We start from the raw sequence: 16,411 nt of genomic DNA on the forward strand, positions 1-16,411 counted from the left end.
ACTCCTGTCAAAGAAACATGTACCTGCTCCTTTACTTGATTTTTGTTCAAAGAAGAGCACAACAACTTGGTATTCAAAACAAATCCAAATTTGGATTTATTTTTTAAATTGCAAATTTTGGAAAATTATAAACAAATTTTTTTTCATTCCAAAGCAATCTGCTCATCACCACTGTCCTACAAATAAAACATTCTACTTGTATATATGAAAAAAGAATGGATGAAGAAAATCACTGGACAGGATGATTCATTTTACAACTTGTATCTGGATTTAGCGCAGAACCCTGTGTGTATAACCCTGAACTTCCAAGCAAAGTTACCTCTGGGATGTGAAGACTAACTTCTTGCCCACTCTTTTTGAATAGGTTCTTTATGAGGCTCAGCGTAGTCTCCTGGGGCAGGATGTTTTCTTCCCTCATTTTGTACCAAGCGTCCTTCGCCTTTTCCCAATCATTATTTTTATCTGTAACACAAAAGGCAAAGAATTAAACTAAAGGAAAATAAAAACTTAAGCATTAAAGTAAAAACTGCAGAATATGAAATATATAAAGAGATTTTTGTCTGGTTCAAAAGTTGAAGTTTCCTGGCAATCCAAATCTTGACTGCCCTTAGAGCCCTATTACACGGAGGCAGATTCGGCCAATAATAGTTCCGTGTAATGCTGCGCTTACACGGAATAATCATCATTTGAATTTTCGCAATAACGATTGCATTTGAGCGATAATCATTCCGTGTAAACACAGCAAACGATCAAGCGTCGAGTGAGAAATCGTTCATTTTGATCTTTCAACGTTTTTAAATCATCGTTTGTCGTTCGCTAAAAAATCTTAAAAACAATCGCAGTAACGACTCTTCTTACAAATTTTCTAACGATTTATTCGTCTAAACGCTGATCGTTTTAAAAACCAGATCTTTGCTTCAAAATCGTTAAAAGATTGATTGGGCGAATTATCGCTTTGTATAAACGCAGCATAATAGATAAAACGATCATCAGCTGATTGTTTCTTTAGGACCAGACCTAAACTTATTGGGGGAGATTTATCAAACACGGTGTAAAGTGAAACTGGCTCAGCTGCCCCTAGCAACCAATCAGATTCCACCTTTCATTCCTCACAGACTTTGGAAAATGAAGGTGGAATCTGATTGGTTGCTAGGGGCAACTGGGCCAGTTTCACTTTACACCATGTTTGATAAATCTCCCCCATTGGGTTTGCATCTCTCTATCTATCTATATAGCCCTTGCTGCCGGATAGTCGGCCAGTGTAAATGTTAGCAGATCAGCGCTCATGTACAGTTTATGATCGGGCCGTGTAATAAGACCCTAAATGTACAAAGAACCCTTCCCTAATCTAGTGAAGAAACCGCATTCTCTATACTCCCTTGATAGCATGAACATTTCATTAGCAAATTAGCGGAATACCCCTCTAAATTAAAAACAAACAAAAAAAAACCATGGCTGCTTTTTCTAAAAACAATGGCACTCTGTTGGCAGACTGTGTGTGGGGCAGCAGCTCAGGCTTATTCACTTCTACCAAACTTAGAAAAAGGTGGCCTCAAATGTCTCTCCCTCTCATCAAAGTCGATGAGAGTTGAAAAGACACGGCCAACTCAATGGACGGTCCATATATAATACCCACCATATATTTTGAATAGCTGGAAGTACATGTCTTCTCTATCACAGTCAAAGAGTTTCTGGGAGATTTCTACACATTTCTCCAACAAATCCACCTGCACATAGAAGAAAGAAGAAGAAATTCAATGGGGTCTCTGAAAGTAATGCCAAAATGGATCTCACATAGATTACAAGTATAATGGAAAAAATGGCTATCCAAACATTAAAGGGGTTGGTCACTTTATAGTAAAAAAGTTCAGTGTACAGTAAGTGTATTCACTGTATATAATGACAGCAGCTCCCTGTGTACCTCATAGAGCTAACATTAGACTCCCCTCATCCAGGCTATGCTGCCCTGCTCTGTGGTGTGGGGTTGATGGGAAAAAAAAGTTGGGATTCAGCGATACATTACCTGGTTCGTTCTCAGGCAGCGATCAACAAACCAGCTCATCTTAACTGGGTAGGCTCTCAAGCCCGGGGTCTAAAGCAAAAAACAAAACAAAATTATGCCATCATAGGATATAACAAACACAGAAGATTGTCGGAAGAAAAAGACCACCAGGTCCATCTAGTCTGCCCTATTAGTAATTCATTTCTTATTATCTTAGGATATATGTTTATCCCAGGCAGGTTCACTTAAAGGAGAAGTCCGGCCAAAATTAATTTTTGATATGTTGTTACTTATGAAAAGTTATACAAATTTCTAATGTACATTAATTATGGGAAATGCACATATACTGCTATTTCCCTTAATTTAGTAGATCAGGAAGTGTTAGAAATATCTCTGAAGAAGTGACGTCACGACCCAGGGTGTAATTCCTATGGAGTGTCCAGCAGGGGGCGCTCTCTATATAGAAGTCTATGGGACTTTATTGTTTCTATGGGTTTCTATGTAATGTAATGTAATGTAGTGTACAGTGCTTTATTGAATGAATACATCTATGGAATACTTTGGGGAGCAAGTGTCCTTGCTCCCCAAAGTATTGCATAAATGTATTCATTCAATACATTCAATACACAGTAAGCCCACCGATCCGCCGCATTTCCGCCGCATTCCCGCCGATCCGCCACACGCTGATCCGCCGCATTCCCGCCGATCCGGACCATATACATTGAACTACAGCTCCCATCATCTGCTTCTAGTATGAACAGGTGATGGGAGCTGTAGCTGGGTAATGGATATGACATGCCGCCGGGCGCAGGGGGGAGCCGCTCAGTACACAGCAGCGCTCCCCCCTCCTCCTCCTCCTCCTCCCGTGATAACTTCCGCCTATACCAATGCTGAGTCCCTGCCTGGCCGCCGCTCTCCGCTCTCCCCCCCATACATACCGGCTCCCGATGCATCCTGGTGTCCGCGCTGATGCCGGGAGCCGGTATATGAGAGCGGAGAGCGGCGGCCAGGCAGGGACTCAGCATTGGTATAGGCGGAAGTTATCACGGAAGGAGGAGGAGGAGGGGGGAGCGCTCCTGTGTACTGAGCGGCTCCCCCCTGCGCCCGGCGGCATGTGATATCCCTTACCCAGCTACAGCTCCCATCACCTGTTCATACTAGAAGCAGATGATGGGAGCTGTAGTTCAATGTATATGGTCCGGATCGGCGGGAATGCGGCGGATCAGCGTGTGGCGGATCGGCGGGAATGCGGCGGAAATGCGGCGGATCGGTGGGCTTACTGTGTATTGAATGAATACATTTATGCAATACTTTGGGGAGCAAGGACACTTGCTCCCCAAAGTATTCCATAGATGTATTCATTCAATAAAGCACTGTACACTACATTACATTACATTACATAGAAACCCATAGAAACAATAAAGTCCCATAGACTTCTATATAGAGAGCGCCCCCTGCTGGACACTCCATAGGAATTACACCCTGGGTCGTGACGTCACTTCTTCAGAGATATTTCTAACACTTCCTGATCTACTAAATTAAGGGAAATAGCTCTATATGTGCATTTCCCATAATTAATGTACATTAGAAATTTGTATAACTTTTCATAAGTAACAACATATCAAAAATTAATTTTGGCCGGACTTCTCCTTTAAAGCACATGTACCATCAGGTACAGCAATTTCTATAACATTTTTTTTTTTTTTTACATTATCCTGTAGGCACTGCCGTGGTGATCCAGAGCCTTTTATTTTTAATTTTTTTTTTTCAAAACGCCATGTGGTTCCTGCGCTCGGCGTCATTTTTTATGTTGTGCTCCGCTCTATGCACTGGCAGTGAGCAGGGAGGAGCAGGAGGGTTCGTACAGGCAAAAAAAACCTCAGTCAACATCCCGCATGCCGGCTGATCGTGGTCTTTCAACATGTCCTATTACACCAAATGGTTACCGGACGTAACGACCAGTAATCGGCCAGGTATGGCTGACCATCGTTTGGTTAATAGGGCCTTTACGGTAGATTTACCAACCACATCTTCTCGAATTTTATTTCAAGCATCTACTACTCTTGTGTCCACTGCAGGGAAGCTACAACCTTATTATGGCAGTGGCCAGCTTTTGCTTTTTTAAAAGCCCTTTTTACTGCGGGTCTGCACATAAAATATAGTGTAATATACTATAGTGACTTAAAGGGATTATCCAGCTAAAATCTTTTTCTTTAAATCAACTGGGGTCACAAAGTTATATAGATTTGTAATTTACTTCTATTAGAAAATCTCAAGTCTTCCTATATTTATTAGCTACTGTATGTCATGCAGGAAATTTTCTTTTATTTTCAGTCTGACACTGCTCTCTGCTGACACCTCTGGCCGAGACAGGAACAACATTTCCTGCATGACATCTATATAACTTTCTGACACCAGTTGATTTGAAAGAAAAAGATTTTCGCTAGATAACCCCTTTAAGTGTAATACAGCGCTCAGTCCATATGCTGCACTATGGTTAGGCACTGGGTTTGTCCAGGATATCATCTTTTCTGCCCCAGAAATGAACCACTCTTGATCCATGTCTCATATGGCACCAACAGGTTATTCCCAATCTATCCATAGGCCCAATATCTGGACGTGTACAGCAGCAAATCAGCACTGACCAGCAAGATGGGCGCTTATTTGCGGGGCCCTTACAAGGCACAATCAATCGCGGAGCTGGGCCGCACAAACGATCACTGCATCATTTGTGTGTCCATTCAAATACATTGTTTTTGACTGCACACTTTCTGTTTACACAAATATATGTGTGGCCATTAATGATCTTAAGGCCCTTTTACATTAGATGGTTTTGTGCAGATGTAAAGCAGGAGATGTGAGGCCGATCACTATGAATGTTAATGGCTGCCTGAACGATAGATTGATTTTTCATGTGGCCCGGCTGCTAGAATGTACAAGCCTCTTTCACTGATTGCCGTTCGTCCGTCTGTAAGCAGCCATGTTGCTCTAATTCTGGATGAAACAATTTCTTTTGAAAGGTCTAGATTAGCAACACTCCTATCATATCCTGGCTGATATTGATGGCCTACTCAGATTTGCATAGTCTCCTCTACTTACTGCACTTCTATCATTTCATACATGAACCAGGAAACTTAGGATGAACATTGATAGACAAAGGGGGAGATTTATCAAACATGGTGTAAAGTGAAACAGGCTCAGTTGCCCCTAGCAACCAATCAGATTCCACCTTTCATTCCTCACAGACTCTGGAAAATTAAAGGTGGGATCTGATTGGTTGCTAGGGGCAACTGAGACAGTTTCACTTTACAACATGTTGGATAAATCTCCCCCAAAGTGTAATAGGATTCCATTTGTGGTCTCCTAGGCGGATATACAGCTAAGAGCAGAATATCCTATATGGCCGACAATATCAATTCAAAGACGACGGAGAGTTCAGCCTTGGTGGAGGTCGCCTATCGCAGGTAAATACAATTCCACTGTAAAAGTTGGTCTCACTTCATGCTAATCCTCCTCCCGACCAGACAGGAGTTACATTCACTGACAACTTTCAATATCATCGCAGATTCAAATGCCAATGATCTAAAGAGCCGCAAAGCCGCACAACTTAATATAGTAAATCTCCCTCTTGTTCCCGGCTGATTGAAAAAGGCTGTCATTGCAAGGACAAACGGCTCCAACACCAGATATCCTTGCATTTCATTTTGATATTGAGAACTGTTGCGCTTGGACAGGGTCTCAATCATCAAAAGAACATCTAGGTCAGATTAACTAAATCTCCTTGGCTTGCACAGCAGTCCATATTTGTAGCTTATCTCTTACATCTGAGTGAATTACAAACATCCGAGCCCGGCTGGCAGGCTGCATGAGAAGCAATCTCTCCCGTTCTGCGCTAGACTTATCTAACTTAGGAGTCAAGTTCACCTCTACAAAAATCAATCCGGGAAAAGTGCGGAGCTATTGGAAACGTATAGTATGCACACGGCTGGCTGGATATTTACATATGGCAGGGACAAAAGAAGAAGGAGGAAAAAATATATAAATATAAAATATATCGTTATGCTAATGGTTTGGGTTGCCATCCATTATGGCGGATAAACACGATAAGCTCAATGACTCCTGCTTTGCATTAAAGGGGATGTATAGCGAAAATCTTTTTCTTTCAAATCAACAGATATCAGAAAGTTATATAGATTTGTAATTTACTTCTATTGAAAAATCTCAAGTCTTTCCATACTTATTAGCTGCTGTATGTCCTGCAGGAAATGTTCTTTTATTTTCTGTCTGACACACTGCTCTCTGCTGACATCTCTGGCCGAGACAGGAATTTTGTCTCAGTTTTATATGAATCCCCATAGAAAACCTCTCCTGCTCTGGACAGTTCCTGTCTCGGCCAGAGATTTCAGCAGAGAGCAGTGTGTTAGACTGAAAATGAAACAACATTTCCTGCATGACAACTATATAACTTTCTGACACCAGTTGATTTGAAAGAAAAAGATTTTCGCTAGATAACCCCTTTAAGTGTAATACAGCGCTCAGTCCATATGCTGCACTATGGTTAGGCACTGGGTTTGTCCAGGATATCATCTTTTCTGGTTTTCTATGGGGATTCATAGAAAACAGAGATAGAGTTCCTGTCTCGGCCAGAGATGTCAGCAGAGAGCACTGTCAGACTGAAAATAAAACATTTCCTGCAGAACATACAGCAGCTAATAAGTATGGAAAGACTTAAGATTTTTTTCTGATATCAGTTGATTTGAAAGAAAAAGATTTTCGCTGGACAACCCCTTTAATTATCACTACTTGGCTGTGACAGGTTTCTATACACGAGGAAGACCAAAAAAAGTGCCCCCTATAAGTGATTGAGAACCTGCTACTGCAAAACTATAATGTCCATAATGTCTGGACAGCCATAGCTTTGGCTATCCAGGCATGATGGGAATTGTAGTTTTTAAGTCCCTAATTCTTTGTTCAGCTGCCAGCAGTGGGAAGATGGGTGTTCGGATAAAAAAGTCGGCCCGAATGATTGCAAAGGGACGGTAAGGAGGTGATCCAATGAAAATCTTTTTCTTCCAAATTAACTGGTTTCAGAAAGCTATACAGATTTGTAATTTACTTATTTAAAAATCTCAAGTCTTCCAGTATTTATCAGCTGCTGTATGTCCTACAGGAAGCGGTGTATTCTTTCCAGTCTGACACGGTGCTCTCTGCTGCCACCTCTGTCCATGTCAGGAACTGTCCAGAGCAGAAGCAAATTCCCATAGAAAATCTCTCCTGCTCTGCACAGTTCCTGACATGGACAGAGGTGGCAGCAGAGAGTACTGTGTCAGACTGGAAAGAATACACCACTTTCTTCAGTACATAAAGCAGCTAATAAGTGTGAGAAGACTTAAGATTTTGAAACAGAAGTAAATCTATATAGCTTTCTGAAACCAGTGGATTTGAAAGAAAAGATTTTCGCTTGATAATCACTTTAAAGAGGTTGTTAAAGAGGACCTGTCACCCCCCGTGCCGGGCTGACCGGCTCCCGACCCCCTGTTAGATCCCCCTATACATACCTCATTGCGCCGGGTCCCGCTTCCTGAGCCGGTCGGATGACTGCGATTTCAGCACCCGAAGCCTGGCGCGCGCTCACAGGAGAGTCAGATGCTCATAGAGAATGAATGGGGAGTCTGATGCTCCGTCATTCTCTATGGGCATCGGACACTCATTGTGAGCATGTGCGCCGGGCGCTGAAATCTCAGTCACCCGACCGGCTCAGGAAGCGGGACCCGGCGCAATGAGGTAAGTATAGGGGGTCTAACAGGGGGTTGGGAGCCTGTCACCCCGGCACGGGGGGTGACATGTTTCCTTTAAGGCTTAGAAAAACATGGATGCTTTCTTCCAGAAACTGTGCCACTCTTGACCTCAGTTTGGGTATGAGTATTGTAGCTCAGTTCCACAAGTAAATAGAGCTGAATTGTAATATCACACACAACCTGAGGACAGGGGTGGTGCTGTTATTGCAAGAAAGTAGGTTCGCTTTTTTTCTTTTAAATCCTGGATAACGCCTCATGGGAACTTTATGGCAATTTAGGAAAAGTTAAGTTGGCCATAGTCTTTCAACTACTGTTGGAGGAACTCTTCGTCAAGCCATCAACTACTCCTAAAACATGCACACTCTGTTTGGCTAAGTGTGCATGTATTTTCAATGGAGAAAGAGGGGAAAGTGCCTTGTCTATAGGGAAAAGTTCCTCTCTCCTGACTGATACACATTGGAAAAAGTTTGACCAATTGAAGTGGAATCAGCTGACTATGTAATGCATAAACTCGGCACAAGGATATGGTTAGTAAGTAAATAATGGACACTGGTGACCCCCACATTTATTGTGATAAGTAGGTATCAACACCTGACACAGTTATACTTAAGAGCAGTCCCATTATTAAGCTGAGACAGCTGCAGTCTGCCTAATATCACAAAGGACATATGAGACAAGCTTCTGTTTAATTGAGAGGTAAGTGTCTTGTTATAAGCAAAGATAAGGAAAGAGAAACAATGATAAAACCCACGCCTTCTCTAGCAGCAGTTACATAGCCTGTCTCTAGTACTTCAAATTTTGTCACATATACTGGATGAGAAACCGATGTTCTTGGCGTTACACCCAGACTTAGGGCCCTATTCCACGGGATGATTATCGTTTAAAAAATAGTTCGATCGTTTGTAATTGAAGGATTGAAGGTTTTGTGTAATAGACAGCGATTAAGCGACCAAGGAGAAATCGTTGGTTGCTTGATAGAATTTGTACCTATTTTTTATTGTTGATCGTTTGCAATCGTTCGTTGTCATAAGATGTTGTTCAGTCGCTCACAGCAGCGAGGAACGCAGTAGCGATGACAGGACGACCGCAAGAACAGTCATCGTTCCGTGTAATTGGGTAAACAATTTCAGGTCGTTCGCCATAGCGGCCGTTTGTGATCGTTTATCGTTGAAAAATCGCTTCATGGAATAGGACCCTTAGGGTAGCCTTGAGAAAGTTATGAGAAGGCAGCAGCTAAGAGGGAGACTGAGGGGGCTCCCTCTCTGTAGCTTCTGCTGCAGACTATCATCCCTACAGAGCATTGCATCTACTTGCTGAATATATGTTTTTCCTTTAACAGAATTACCTTCAACATCACATTTGTAATCTGCTGTGTCCATTATTTACTTACTAACCATATCCTTGGGCTGAGTTTATGCATTAGATAGTCAGCTGGTAGCAACTCAATCGGTCAAGTTTTTCTCCAATGTATCACTATTCACACCACCCGGTGGGATATCTGGCTAGTCCTGTGTTTCGAGACTTTTAAATGAGGCTCCATGGGCTCTTCTTTTGGATATTCATGTTTCCCAGGGAGAAATGCACCTAGGATTTCACTGCATTGAGCACTTTAACCAGCAGTGTTATCGTTTGGCTGGTGTCCCTGAGTGTCCACACTGATGAGGGGCAACACCCTGAAACAGTTGTCTGTGGATGGATACCTAGCCTTGGTTTTTCCCTGGTCATTACATTGACTTATAGGGCCACTTAATATGGTGGTTTTCCTACAGGAGCCACCCCTTGGCTGGGTTCTTCCCGGAGGGATATCTGGCTAGTCCTGTGTTTCGAGACTCTTAAATGATGCTCCACGGGCTCTTCTTTTGACTATTCACACCACGGTAGCTTTAGAGCAGGGGTGGGGAACCTTCGGCCCTCCAGCTTTTGCAAAACTACAATTCCCATCATGCCTGGACAGCCGAAGCTATAGCTTCGGCTGTCCAGGCATGATAGGAATTGTAGTTTTGCAACAGCTGGAGAGCCGAAGGTTCCCCACCCCTGCTTTAGAGGATAAGATTCAATATTTCACTTGAAAAACAAGCATTAGAGGGCTACCCCCTTTAAACAACTTTAATCTTTGAAATGCTTTAGAATCACTCAGCTTCCTTCCTGCCATCATAAAGACCTGACTGTATATAACAAAAAAAATAAAAAAAATCATTCCAGTAAATATAACTGCTCAGAACAATGGCAAAGAAACAAAATACGCTCAATACCATTAGCATAAGAACAAAAGGGATAACAAAGCGTACAAAGCCTCCATTCTTACTTGACACTTTTCTCCAAACAACTGTTTTTTAAACATGTCACCTTATCAATCACGTGGATTATTAGCGATTGTGAACGCCGGGTGCAGTCAGTCAATCACCTGCCAGTGGTAACACCAGCAATTCATCCTCTCTCCCACTTATATCATCATATGCAACTCCCTGCCGAATCCAGAACCCATACAAATAGCATTGTAGGGAAAGCAGAGGCATAATCTCAGGACGCCAAACACTGGAATTTTACTCTAGGAAACCAAGATTGAAACTCCTACTTTGATACCAACAAAAAAAACACTTTAAGGGTATAAACCCACACACCGTATAAGCAGCGTATTTACTGCTGCGATACGCAGCAAATACGCAGCAAACATGCAGCAAATACGCAGCAAAAACGCAGCAGATTATATCTAAATAACTGAACACAGCATCAAATCTGTACCAACAAATCTGCTGCGTATTTGCTGCGTATTTGTTGCGTATCTGCTGTGTATACGGTGTGTGGGTTTGTACCCTAATAAATCTCTTACAATAGTACTACAGATCCCAGCACTAGGCATGTGAATAAAGATGTAAAGTGGAATATCCCAATGGGTATCCCCATTATGGAATATCCACATCTCCGATAGAGGATTCTCAGTTGCAAAATCCATCGACTAACCCTGTAAAGTGACTGATGGATGGAAAACCGGATAGTCATGCAAAGGATCAGCTGGCTCTGTTACCCTCTTATGAAGGAGTCGGAGGCTGTGTTTGGGCCTAGCCAAGGTGCTCACCTGTTAGATATTCCTCATATCATTTCTCTCAATTTGCCTGACGGTGCATGCGTTCTGCTTCTAGTTTGGCAAGCTGACTAGAGATGAGCGAACCTGGAGCATGCTCGAGTCCATCCGAACCCGAACTTTCGGCATTTGATTGGCGGTGGCTGCTGAACTTGGATAAAGCCCTAAGGTTATGTGGAAATCATGGATATAGTCATTGGCTGTATCCATGTTTTCCAGACAACCTTAGAGCTTTATCCAAGTTCAGCAGCCCCAGCTAATCAAATAGCGAACGTTCGGGTTCAATTATTTTTTCCCCCAGATACATGACCAATGGTGGACAAACACTGAATACCCATTAGATGGTCATCTGATTCCAACAAAATTGCTGGTTAACTACATATGGTCACCTTTTAGGTGCGAAATGTAAAGGCACTGTAAACAAAGAAATCGGCGCTTGTCATCTGGAAAGCGTCAGTCAGTATGGAAAACAAAGAACAATTTGGCTTGGGGTCTATTTCGGAGGCCTGGTGTGATGTCTGAAAACAGTCTAGAGTGGGCATCTGTCACTAGGTTTACGCCGCTTTAAATGAGAGGAACATAAACCAGTGACACAAATGCTGAACAGATCGGTGTATTACTTACATCATTCTGTTCAGCCGTTCTCCTATTATGCAGGAGAATAAGATTCTTGCCACACCCCTCCCCCCACCCTCCAGCTGCTGATTGACAGTTGACTGCCTATACACAGCATGGATAGATAACTGCCAATCAGCAGCTGGTGAGTTTTCTGGTGCTCATGAATATCCAGGACTACTAAGCTCATGCACATAATGGAGACGACTACTTATTGTCCACGTTATACAGGAAGATATCTCAGAATCAGCTGCACAGAACAATGTAAGTGATACATCATTCTGTTCAGCTTCTCAGTCACTAATTTATGTTACCCTTAAATAGGGCAGCATATAGGGCCGAAGGAAAAAGCAGAGTACAGCGCTCTTCCGGCGTACTCCATAGTAATGAATAGAGCCGCGGGTTGCGTGCCGTCTATTCATAACAGAGCTTGCTGGCCGAAACAGATTGGTGGGGGGTACAGAGATCGAACCGTCTTCGATCTCCTACTTTTTCCCCATTCTGTGAATAGGAAAAAGGTAAATTTTTCTGGAGAACCTGTTAAAAAAAAAAAAAAAAAAAAAAACCTTGCCCCCGTCCTATTAAGAAAAATAAATAAATAAATTAGATATATATCTCTATCTCAATCTAATCTGATTGATCATATTTTCACCCATAATTTAAAAAAAACATGGTCAACTTCTATCTCCTGAGTGTGGCAGCTTACAAGTATTTGGTGGATTCCTAACTTTGATGGCCTCTCTATATGTCCCCTCTCCCTAAGCTTCTAGCACAGGCAACAGAATGGCTCATAATTTACAAATCATATTAAACCAATTATCAGAAGTCTGTAATAAAAGAAATCCTCCATTGTCCTGTAATTAAACGTCCCCTTCCTCTAAATGCCTAGGGAAGATCAGGAGAAAAAAAAAATAAAATAAAAAGAATGACAAATCCTCGTATTGTGCCAATAATACACAATTTCCCCCTTAGAAAGAATAACCCAGGAGAGCAAAAAGGGAAAGGGGGAAAGAGGAAAAAAAAAAAAAGTTTCGCGGAACATAATTACTCTCTGGGCGCGCTCTCTCCGGCTTCTCTTTTGACTTATCAGTTTCAGGAAGGAAATTTCAATCAACTCCCAGATAAAATATACTAAGCCCTAGCAGACCAAATTTGTCACCTACCCCTTCCTATAAGCTGCTTACCACAGCGGGAGGGGACAATGAAATAAAAGACAAACAGGAGAAGAAAAAAAAAAAAAAAAAAAAAAAAAATCCCGGTAAATGAAAATGCCAAACGTTAGCCGACAGCACTTGGCTGATTAACTCCAAGACAAGCGCAACGGCTAAATCTTAGCAAGGACGGACGCAAATTAAATTCCGGAGCTTTAAAAGTACAACAAAGAATTCCTGAGCTCGGAGGATTAGACAACTTTACACCCAGGAATGCTGCAGTAATTTAATTGTTCCACAATTCCAGATTTATAATGCAAATATTGGCGTTTTGCCTCCCCCCTCCATCTGACCGTGTTGAGCCAAAGAGACAGATTCCAGTCGCAGATGAGACCGCGCTTCCCATCTATAATTACACTGATGAAGACGTACCGGTGTCGCCGACCGACCAAGCCCGTCCCCCTTTTTCTATTGCCTTTGCGTTATTAAAGTTATTCTATTCTATTAATAGGAAGAGGAGGTCGTGTAATGAAAGGTTACAGTAGTAAATGTCTTCCAATTAAGCACAGACATTGTGATTAGAGGAGGGCACTCGTGACTCTCACCTCTACGATTTTCTCGGCCTCGCTGTATTTCCCTGCTCTGATGAAGGCGAAGAAAAGTTCGTGGAGCATCGACTGCTCACCCATGAAGTTGCTTAAGCGGTCCACAGCTGTTGGAGAAAAAAGGTTTTATAGTTATGGGTGGTTGCTGTTTTTTCATCACATAATTTCATCACACATCAAAGGTTTTGAGTGGTTGGGGGTCTGGGTGCAGAGACCCCACACTGATCGCTAGAACGAATGGGAAGAAGTCCTAAGCTATGGGCTTCTCTCAGTGCTGTATAAGGGCCCTATTACAGGGGACAATTATCGTGCGAAAAATTGTTAAATCGCTCAAACTTAAACAATAACCGTTCTGAGTAATTGCAGGCAACGATCGAAAAATCGTTCATATGTCGTTGATCGTTTATTTAGATCTGAACCTAAAATTATCGTTAATTGTTCGTTGTAATTCCACGTTCTTTCGCTCAAGTTCTGCGTTTTTTTACTAATCGTTCAGTGTAATTGCACATTGTTCATTGGTTTTTCTGGGATCAGAAGGAATAAACGATCATAGTAACGATTGCAATAACGATCATAGTAACGATCGTAACTAACGACCATCGTTCTGTGTAATATGGTGAACGATTTCAGGTTAACGATAAACAATCTCGTTTGCGATCGTTTATTGTTAAAAATCGCTCAGTGTAATAGAACCCTAAGCAATTGACTGCCTATAGAATTCTTCTCAATGGGAGAGCAGTGTCAAACCAAACTTCACCTTAGGGTCCTAATACACGGAGTGTTTTTTAACGACCGCAAACGAGATCGGTTTCGGATTAACGATAAACATTCACCATATTACACAGAACAATAATCGTTAGTCACAAACGTTACTGCGATCGTTACTACGATTGTTTACTCCTTCTGATCCCAGCAAAACCATGAACAATGTGCAATTACACTGAATGATTAGTGAAGAAATGCGGAACTTGAGTGAATGAACGTGGAATTACAGCGAACGATTAACAATGATTTTAGGTTCAGATCCAAATCAACGATCGACATAGGAACGATTTTTCGATCGTTTCCTGCAATTACACAGAACGATCATCATTTAAATTAGAACAATATAACGATTTGTGGCACGATAATCTTCCCGTGTAATAAGACCCTTACTCGTTTTAGTGATCATAGGCCTCCCAGAAGCCACACCCTTAGCGTTCAAAACTTTTGACATCTTTCTAGGGTATGCATAAGAAAGTTCTCAAATGACTGGGACTGCAACATCACTCCCCTCTATGCCATTGCCATGCAGGACTCTGAGAACATTCTTTCCAAAAAAGATCATTCATCCATCCACTGTCTGCAAATAAAAAGGGAAACCACCAGCAGGTTTGTGCATACAAGGCTGCTGTTATGGACCTGTAGCGGCAGAGCTGACCTTTCTGGAGCAGGTCTTCTTATTTTCCTCTGTGGTGCCGGTTTTGAGTTGTAAAACCAAAAGCCAATAAGTGAATTAGCCCCATTGGTGCATGTGCTCCAGCGTACCATCCTGCCTGCCCGTACATCTCCTCCTAGTTATACCCAAGTAGCCAGGTCTCTCTCCTTACAGAGTCTTGTATTCGTGCACTAACAGTGTCTGTAGGGGTCTGATGCAAGGAGGGAGACATGGCTCCTTAGGGCCCTACTACATGAAACCATTATCGGACTTATTCGGATGATAATCGCCTTGTGTAATAGAAGGCAACGATCGGCCAACATGAACGATTGTTGCAGTCGTTTGTCTTTCAAGATGTTGAAAGACAAACGACTAATATAGCAACGATCTGCTGCCGTCAATCCGTGGAATAAAAACGACGGCAGCAGACTGCTGCTATGTGCTATTACACTTGAGGCTCTGTTATTTCTACTACATCCACTAAAGGATATGGTACGATATGGTGTTTATCAAAATCGGTTCTTTTTTCTTTAAAAAAAAAACTTCAATATATATATATTTTTTTTATCCAACAAACGATCATTTTGCAATTGTCAGTTTTAGTCAAATTTAAAACCAACGTTCTCGGGTGTTTTATCCAAAAGCGGACTGCACCTTGAGACTTCATGACATCTGTCTACCGGCACAATCTCCCAGTCAGTCAGTCAGTCTCGATTATCAGTATTAGCCGGACGGCTTTGCTTTCACTTGTAGAATAAGTGAATGATTTGGTTAAGAAAAAAAATAAAATAAAAGAGGAAAAACTCAAGTGCTCACCTTTTTTTCCCCTCCCTAATCACATATAAAGTTTTTAAAAGGGTAAAAAAAAAAAAAAAAAAGTCTATTCATGTAGTCATAGGGAGGAATGAGAAAATCGCTGTGCCCGCAGCAGTAAATGTTCCCAATGAAAAGGTGATTCTCAATTACAGATCAATTACAAAATGTACGACTATTATCCACAAAAGCCGCGGAGAATGTTCGTCTAAAGGGTCCGGGAGTTAGAATGAAGTATGGTCGCTGATGTTTTAATTCATTATCCATGAAAACATGGGAGGGCACCGGGATAATATTGTGAGCATAATACCTGTCATTCATTAGGCTTTGTTGAAATGTCTGGACTGACTGTGGACTCTTTGGATAAAAAAAAAAGGCTTCTCAATGGGAAGGCTTGTAATTAAATGCTTAGGTTAGCGAAATGTTCTAAGTGCTACAAAAAGCCTTTTATCTTTGGCTGCTCGTATAAACATTTCTTTAAAAAAATGGCTTCAGAGCCCACAGATTAGATATGTCCAAGCAGCAATGAGATGACATGAATTAGGCATTGTTAGCCAATACAATGCAAATTACACTTGGGCTCCAGGCAGTGTCTAGGAATAACTACTTATATTGTACAAAAAGAGGAAGGGGGGGGGGGGGGCCAATGCAACGCTCAGCCGATTCTGAGAGGGGATACAATATATCAAGCATACAAATTGAGGGTGAAATATTAGAAAGAACTCAAGGAGTTTAATAGCAAACACGGTAATGCATGTTTAGAGAAGTGGATATAACCTGGACATCATGCAGTACCACAATTGGCAAACAATGACATATAATGGTTGGGCTCCTATTAGATATAAATGAGCGTTGATCTCTGTGATCAGTGCTCGTCTGCAAAGCCTTTACAGGGTTGGATCAGTTGTGAGACCAGGTCGCCCAAATG

The 16,411-nt window shown here is 41.9% G+C and overlaps 1 protein-coding gene across 1 annotated transcript in view; it reads right to left on the minus strand.

Annotated features, from left to right (window-relative positions):
- Positions 1–16,411, minus strand: part of LRPPRC (leucine rich pentatricopeptide repeat containing) — a 124,507-nt gene that overhangs the window by 32,568 nt on the left and 75,528 nt on the right. The window contains exons 25-28 of the mRNA XM_069954370.1: positions 13,254–13,360; positions 2,024–2,092; positions 1,637–1,727; positions 320–462 (exon numbers count right to left, since the gene is read on the minus strand). Of these exons, the coding sequence (XP_069810471.1) occupies positions 320–462; positions 1,637–1,727; positions 2,024–2,092; positions 13,254–13,360 (410 nt within the window). The remainder of the gene's footprint in view (positions 1–319; positions 463–1,636; positions 1,728–2,023; positions 2,093–13,253; positions 13,361–16,411) is intronic.

Source organism: Dendropsophus ebraccatus, chromosome 15 (genome assembly GCF_027789765.1).
Source record: "Dendropsophus ebraccatus isolate aDenEbr1 chromosome 15, aDenEbr1.pat, whole genome shotgun sequence".
Lineage (NCBI taxonomy): Eukaryota > Metazoa > Chordata > Amphibia > Anura > Hylidae > Dendropsophus > Dendropsophus ebraccatus.